This window comes from Teleopsis dalmanni, chromosome 1 (genome assembly GCF_002237135.1).
Source record: "Teleopsis dalmanni isolate 2A chromosome 1, ASM223713v2, whole genome shotgun sequence".
Lineage (NCBI taxonomy): Eukaryota > Metazoa > Arthropoda > Insecta > Diptera > Diopsidae > Teleopsis > Teleopsis dalmanni.
The window spans coordinates 157,099,951-157,108,749 of record NC_051846.1 but is presented as its reverse complement, the minus strand read 5'-3'; the positions used below and the strand labels follow the sequence as shown (position 1 = coordinate 157,108,749).

Genomic DNA, 8,799 nt, shown 5'->3' with positions numbered 1-8,799 from the left:
TTTATAAACCTTAAGTTAAGCTTTTTATTAAAAAATTAAGCACTGAAGATGTTCTAAAATAAAGAACGAAATATCTGCTTCTAAAATTTTTAAATAAAAGCGTTTTATTGTGGTTGGTCTGATAGCTGAAAAAATTTTTCAACCTAAACACTTCTTGCACGATTCATAATATTTTAATTATTGTAGTTCAAGCTCTATCGTTACTCTGATTTCATTATTTAATTCCCGACTGCTGAGAATGATCAATATTTATCTAGTGCAATATATACATTATCATGTGCTGTGCTAATGAATGACATTTTTATATTACTTTTCTATTTATTATTAATTTTTATATTTGATTAATTCTAAAGCAAAACAAATGCTAACATTTATAATCCATCTAAACAAAGACGTAGTACTGTGTATAGAATAATAAAAACAATATAAGACTTATATAAATTTATTACTAGTGATAAGGTACATCAAAAAGCAGAGTGAAATGAGCAAGCCATGTTATTGAATGCTAGAGGATCGGTCATAAATGAAAATTTGCCTAAAGAGATTACCGTAAAGTAAACGAAGATGTAGGGCATGCGAAAGATGGATTGTTAGTAGGAGTAGAGCCTTGAAGAATTGACATCACTAAGTGGAAAAAAAACTTGAATAATGAAATAGATATGAATGCAAAGCAGTTGTACAGATGTAGTGTTAATGAAAATGAATGCTTACCAGACTCTTAGCTAGAAATTTGATTTGTGGGGGTTTATAGATTTAAAACCGAAAAATTTTGGAACTAGTCTATCAAATTATTTTTCGATAAAATTTAGACCAATTCATCTGGATCAGTTGCAGCATTTCAGTGAATCCAAATTATAGTCTGTATTATAGTCTATAGTATGTCTAAATCATAGTCAGTGTTATTGAAAATGAATGCTTACCAGACTCTTAGCTAGAAATTTGAATTGTGGGATTTTATAGATTAAAAATCGCGAAAAATTTTGGAAGTAGTCTTTCAAATTATTTTTTGACAAAACTTAGACCTATTTATCTAGATCAGTTGCAGCATGTGAATCCAAATTATAGTCTGTCATGGCTTATTACATTTCCTGGTAGAGTTCATCTCTTAGTCGTAGCTGCTGTGATAGCTAGATTAGGTAAAATCTTTGTACATTGTCAGTAAATAAGTACTGACAATTTCAAAGCCTCATTATAAGCATATCTCGTTGACATCCTTTCACATTGAATTATATACTTTGGTTTCCACTGTAGTCAACGATATTTTATTGATATTGTATTTGTTTGCATATAGCTCATCTATTCAAATTGGAGGAAACTCCCAACTATTAAGCCCTTACCCTAATATTTCAAGTTCAAACTTTGACAGAATTAAAATATTTTATATATATATTTGAATCGGAAGACATTTTCATTGCGTGACTTAATTAATTTTCATATTTTTTATAGCAATTTTTGGAAGACTTATGATTTAAAAAAATTTCATCATATCAAAATATATCAAATAATCATTTTTGAGGTGTTATCACTTCTTAAAATCTTGACGTGACCGGAACGATTTTATAAAATTTTATTCTTGGTTATTTATTTTGTTTTGTTAAATTAATTGTATAGCCACACGCATAAAATATAATCAACTTTTTTTTAACCAAGGATAGATTGTTCCAATACAAAGTACCCCTACTAACTTTTAATATATCAACAAACATTTTTACCGTAAAGCAAGTGAAGTGGCCATAAAGTTTTAATCAATGGGGCAGACATGTTGAGTGCGCACAGCCATGACTTATGCAGACTATATATAAATTCCTAATCATACGAATAGTTAGTAAGTCTATTAGAAATGTAGGGGTTCCAAAGCAATTAAAAACCCTAGCTGGTTTAAGTGAAGTTGTTCTATGTCTTATATAAAGCAGTCTATTTAAAAAAATTTGGACTATTATAGGAACTTTAAAAAAGATGAAGAGGCAAAAGAAGAAAAAAATTATAATATTTTTTTGATATGAAGAATTCTTCATTTATTGTATATAATTTAAATTATATCGAGAAAAATACTAATATTTAAATTTAAATAAATCTATAAGAAAAATCAAGCAAAAATGTTATAAACAAAATAAAACGATGTACTTGAAAATTTTAATGAACTGTGAAGTACGAGTATCTAATGACGTTGAATATTATTATCTTTATAAGTACTTTATTATTACAAAGATTAATTGATATGTAAAAATTGAGAACTGGATTTTAAAAGTTTATTCACGTTTGAAATAAAATAACACGAAGTGGAATAAATTTGAAAAAAATCAACGTCCCTTTCTCCGTCTCGTTGCAGTGAACTATACATGGTGGAATCACATGCTTTAAAGAACATTCTAATTCATATTATCATATTATATTTATATGATAATATGAATAAATATTTTATTAATATTGATAATACTATAAATCTTTGCTTTTTCTTAAAGACACTAGTTGATTAGTTAAAATTAAGTAGATCGTATAGATTAGATACACATAAAACCGGTAATTTTCGTTATATATAGTTGATGTGTCACTATAAATTGTCCAATGAACGTCAGTATTAAAGCAGATATTAACTATTTTTTTGATTAAATTTTGTTTTCGTTAAACAGTAATTAATTTGATCCGATAAGATAAATTTTAAGAACCCTTAGTATTATAATTATAAGAAAAGAGTTAAATACTTTACAGGTCTTATCAGCAGATTTTATCATATATAAACATCTGTGATTTTATTAAAATTGGCTTTAATTTATGTGATAATTTTTTTAATTATTATGTAAATATTTAAATTTTGTTTATAGACAATAAAAGTCTAATAAGTATTTTTGAAACAATAAAATTATTGACACTCATCCTAGAAGTTCTACAATAGGTATTATCTGTAATTGGTTATATGAGGATTTTATAAAAATAATTATAATTTATTAATATAATATAATTAATTTTTATATATTTAATTTGACTTTATCTAAATATTGATCTGGTTCAAAAGCATTGACCCCTTTCAATGTGACATTTAGAAGATTACTTAAGTGTCTTGTGCTTACGGTCATAAATTTAAGCTGGATAACATCGTTCCCTTAGTAGACCTAAACATAATATTTCGATATGTCGTTATGAGAAAAGTTTGGATTGAATAGAAGTTCATTTTTTATATTACAATATATATGTCTACAATATGTTTGTATGGTATTTGTAGTTGCCATTATTATATATATTTGCTTAATTGATAACAAGGGATTTGCTCTTCTCTTTAAGGTTGTTAATAAATAAGATTTTTCTATTAAAATCTATATTTGCGTTGTCCACAAGCTGGTTAGCTCGTAAGCTTCCATAGAGGACATACTTGAATTTTATGTATTGAACACATTAAAACTCAGTTATCCTTTTATGTGGTTTAATTAGATTTTTCAGTTAAGGATACCGCTACCTTGTAGTATTCGAAATACAAGTTCTATTTGAGGAATCTATGGTTAGATTACGTTTGGTTTTGTTGACGATTGTAATGAACCATTTAGACCCTTTTAAGTCTTAGTTATCGTATAAAAACTCAGAGGTTTAGAAACTATCTTGAACTTTGGCAGAGCCTAAAATGCTCTTCAAAGAAAGGTCTGATGAATGAATTGAAGTTGTGAAAGATAGGTTGCTTAAAAATTAACTATTTAAGAAAAAGCTGGGTTTATAGGTACTGACAGTGTTTTAGAAAATTAATTCAAAGTTTTGAGGAAAATGATAATGAATTTTCACAAAAAGACACAATTGACTTCATAGATCATTAGTAGTATAGTCATTCTACCAATTTAATCAATAGTATTTTTTCTGTATAATTTATTGGAATAATGTGCATCACTCTTGAGCTACTTGTAGATTTGGAGATTACATTCAAATCTTTCGCCATCTTGATAAATAGAGAGATTATAATAGTAAAGAAATATTTAGAAATGTGCCGTTTTATAAACTTTTTCTTATTAAATTCCATAATTAATTTTTTTATTTGATGTGAATGTATAATAAGAATAAGCGAGCTACAAGTTTTTAGAACTTATAAAACATGTTTATATGAAATTATAAAATTTATTAACAGACAATCATAACAGACGTTTATATTGCTGAGTTGTCTATAAAAAATTTAAATACTTTTATTTATTCCTATCTACGTTTAAACGTTTCAAGCTAATTTATCATTTATCATTTGATAAAACATTTTGTTGATTGTTTTTTTCACATACATATCTCAAATTTTAGAAACCAGTCGGGGAAACTAAAGATAGCAAGAAAAAACTCAGTACCAAAATGACTTCATCCAAGACGGACGTGAAAAAATTACCCAACTCACCGCAGCATGATAGCATAGAAGTACAGATGGATAGCTTAGATTCAAGTCATGGATTTTCAAGCCCCATTGAAGATACAAAACTAACTAAGCCAAGAGTTTTTAAATCAAAAGTTTTTGTAGCTGCCATCATATTTTCCAGTGTCTTAATAATAATAATGTGTATTGGTTTCTTGATATATTACGAGTTCGGTAACGATGAAACTGATCCGCATGATTTGACATATTGGCACTTAAATTTACCCGCTGAACAAAAGATTTGGTATGACAAAGGCATTGATGAACTAAAGTCTGCTTTGAATCAAGAAATAAATCGTAAACGTGCAAGAAATGTTATACTTTTTGTGGGCGACGGTATGGGTCCAAATACAGTAACAGCAGCACGCATATATGGTTTCAAGGAAGAAGGTGTACTGAGTTGGGAGCAGTTTCCACATATGGGTATGCTTAAGGTAAGTTTAGTTACAATAAAAAAATTATTTTTTTCTTTATTAAATTATGTTTTCGTTGTTCAATGCAGACCTATTGTGCAGATAAACAAGTGCCCGACTCTTTTTCCACAGCGACGGCTTTATTCGGTGGTGTGAAAACTAACTATGAAACTGGTGGATTGGATTCGAGTGTAGCATTGGGTAATTGTAGTGCAGATGCTTTGAATAGTGCACATCATATTCAGACAATACTCAAATGGGCACAGATTGATGGCATGAACACGGGTTTTGTTACAACTACTCGCGTAACGCATGCAACACCCGCTGCATTGTACGCACACTCACCGGATAGACGTTGGGAGTGTGAATCAACTATGTCTGATGAAGCGAAGACAGCTGGTTGTACGGATATTGCAAGACAACTGATAGAAACCGAAACCGGAAAAAATATAAATGTAAGTTAATGATAATGTTTAGATTTCAATGTTGAATAAATGTAAAGACGGGTATACATGTATATAACATAAAGTAAATTATAATATTGACAGTGTAAAAGTCTTAGATCGTAATGAACAAACTCTTTTTTATCAAACAAGTATATACGTTATAATTTCTAAATGAAAATTTATTAAGTCAAAGAAAAAGTCTTTAAAAATAAGTTTTTTTCCTAGGTTATTATGGGTGGAGGTCGCCAAATGCTTGTGTCAGACGTTGAAGATTCAGCAGCTGATCCCATTGATACTTGGGCAGGTAAATCGAATGATGGACGAAATTTAATTGAAGACTGGAAACAGATTAAAGAAAAAGATGATAAAAATTATGCTGTAGTACAAAATACTGGTGAATTAAATAGTATGAATACGGCTGATGTGGATTATGTGTTAGGTAGGTCGAAAAATCCTTATAGGAAAGATAAAAGAACTCTGTTCCCTGCACTAAATTTTAATGTTAATTATTTCATATGCGTGTGTGCCTATTGTGTAATAAAGTATTTGTTGTCAATTTACTATAATTGTAGGTATTTTTGCTAATGGTCATTTAAAATATGAACACGAACGCGACTCTAGCGATGCTGGTATGCCATCTCTAAAACAGATGACACTTAAAGCTTTAGAAGTACTCAAAAGTAAGGACAAAGGTTTTCTACTCGTTGTGGAGAGTGGTCTTATCGATCAAGCACATCATCGTGGTACTGCTAGAAAAGCATTATCGGAAGTTTTAGCTTTAAACGATGCAGTGAATGCAACTATACAGGCTATGAAGTAAGTAGGCTTATTATTTAAATAATAAATAGAAAGCAAACATGTAATAGAGAAATTCAAATTACTTTAGGTCTCAAATGGATGATACTCTGATTATTGTTACTTCGGATCACGCACATAGTCTCACCATAAATGGTCATCCCGATAAAGGTGCTGACATTTTGGGTACAGCTATGAATTCAAAAACCGAAGGTACAGCCTTTACAACACTAACATATGGTACGAGCTATAAAGGTTTCCATGCTGATGATACTGGAAAACGTGTAGATCCCTCAACGGTTGATACAACGGACTGGGACTATACGCAGCAAGCGGCAATTAATACAGATGAAAATTTACACGGCGGTACTGATGTCGCCATACATGCAAAAGGTAAGTTTTTAAGTTTGAACTTTTTAAATATTTTTTTTATTGAATATAAATAAATCGTTTTCATATATTTTTAGGTGCCATGTCATACTTGTTTCATGGTATGCACGAACAGAGCTATGTAGCTCATGTTATCTCATACGCTTTGCGTATTGGACGGTTTCGAGATAGTTCAATTGCTGAATCTCTAGCGGAACTAATGCCTTTATAATTAATTTAATTAGTGAATAGGTTTTAATTAAATGAATTTAATTCTAAGCACAAATTGACTCTGTATTTGCATAAGTTAGTTATGTAGTAATTTATTGTGATATTAAGTACACTTTATATATAAGGTTTTTTTTAAAAATTTAGCTAAAATACTAACCAATTTATTAAATAAATAGATTTTTAAATTAAATTGCATTATTTTTTAATTACAAAATATATAAAAACATATCAAAAATTAAATATATAAAATATTCTCTATCGCTATTATAGCTGGGATCACAAGCCCGAAGCTACCTTAGAACCACAAGGTAACTGTTTATATAGAATTCAAGTCCCACTTCTCTGTTATTTTACAACTATATCTAAAAAGGTAATGTTATTTACCTTCTTGTTGTGTGTTATTGTAAAGTCATTTGTGACAAGTAAGTTCGTCAGTTGGACATGGGAGTTATATTTTATTTCTAGAGATATGCAGCGGGACTTTATATTCTCAACAATCTTGATCTCATAACTGTTGCTTCCGTTGTAGTTTCATATTAATACGAAGAAAGTGGCGGATGCAATAGAGAGAGATAGCTTGACTGACTATCTCTGTAGTAACTGTACTTTAACGTAAATAAATTATGATATAGAAAATACATTCCAGAAAGCAAATTTGCGTTATATAAACGAAATTTTAGGTCAATGTCAAGGTGTTATTGACGTTAACAAGATGGCGCGTGGCAGACAAAGACACAACAAGTTATACCGATAGATCTCTAGGTATTCGACCTAGTGGTGTCCTTGATTTTGTTTGTGTCAAGCTGTTGTGGAGTAATAAACTAAGTTCTGCCAATTCAACCCTTTCTCATCCTCATTCCCACACCCAATTCTTATCGTGACATGCGGTGCACCTCACTGATACCTGACAATCTCAGCAAGCTTACCGTATTACTCTGGGTTATGATTTGATGGTCCTCTTTTTCTCCACACTGGTAGGATTTAAATATGGAAAAAATGTTTTAAAAAAATTAAAAAACTAGTCTACATAGTCTATGTATGTGGTATAAACTGGCTGATTACGTGAACTTTAATATTCAAGATACTGATCATTAAGTTTCGATTCATAAAAAAAAATAAAAAAAAAAATAAATCAAAGCGCAAAGCACCAAATATTATAAATTTGAGTGCACGGACAGTCTCGCAAACTATACTTAAGAAAAGTGGAGAGTCTTAGGATTCTGTAAAGGTTTAACAACAGGTTGAAGTATTCTATAAGTATTAGTCAGGGCTTGGAAAAAATTTCGACTTTAAGGAATGCCCAAAAAAAATGGTATATCTGAAATATGCGGGTACTAAATGCTATCTTTGGTATCTCAAAGAATCACCCTGGTCTCATTGCAGTAATTCTGCAGGATGTATTAAAAAATACATATTTTAAAAATTCATATTGAATTAAAATATGAATTCATATTAAAAGGTTTGAAATCTCAATATTCGATATAAAAACTTTAATTTTTATTAAAGTCTTTAACGATTATTTATTTTTTTTATTACAATTCTGTTTAAATTTCGTTATTCAAATTGAAACTTACACGCTGTGGACCTAAAACATCCATTATTCTACATCATTGGTAATATTCAAAGAATCTTCTAAAAATATTAAAATGCTCTCTTGGCTGACTTCCGTTTTTTTTATAGATCATTATATCATTTTAATTAAAGATCTATATCATTTTAGAATTTTATGACGATATTTTATATAAAATTCTAGCACACAAATTAAATAAAATAACATATTCATAAATTAAATAAACAAAAGTCAAAGTGCCATTTAACATTAACGAAGACATGAAAAATCTTTAAAAACAGAACAATTTCATAAAAAATTTCTTTAGTAAACATTTTTATAAACATTTCTATGTTAAAAATAAATAATATATATACAAATGTTATATTACCTATTATTATTTGTTATAAATGATCAGTCCGTACAAGCTGGCATTGATTTGGAATATATCGTGAAAGATTGCAGTTTTTTAAAATAGCGAAACGTATTTGTTTATTTTTATTACAGCTCATACACAAACCAATTACGCTTTATCATATGCTTGACACAAACCAATAAAAACTTTTATACCAAATTTAATATAAATATTGAAATCTATTGAAATATATGATATCAATTGCAATT

General features: G+C 29.1%; 1 protein-coding gene across 1 annotated transcript; it reads left to right on the top strand.

The window, feature by feature from the left end:
* The first annotated feature begins 4,255 nt into the window (after positions 1-4,255).
* LOC119669558 (alkaline phosphatase-like) lies at positions 4,256-6,773 on the top strand. Its single transcript, XM_038079499.1, has 6 exons — positions 4,256-4,806; positions 4,875-5,240; positions 5,457-5,670; positions 5,804-6,047; positions 6,118-6,419; positions 6,494-6,773. The coding sequence occupies exons 1-6, from the start codon at positions 4,315-4,317 to the stop codon at positions 6,625-6,627; spliced, it is 1,752 nt and encodes a 583-aa protein (XP_037935427.1). The 5' UTR covers positions 4,256-4,314; the 3' UTR covers positions 6,628-6,773.
* Positions 6,774-8,799: the final 2,026 nt, after the last annotated feature.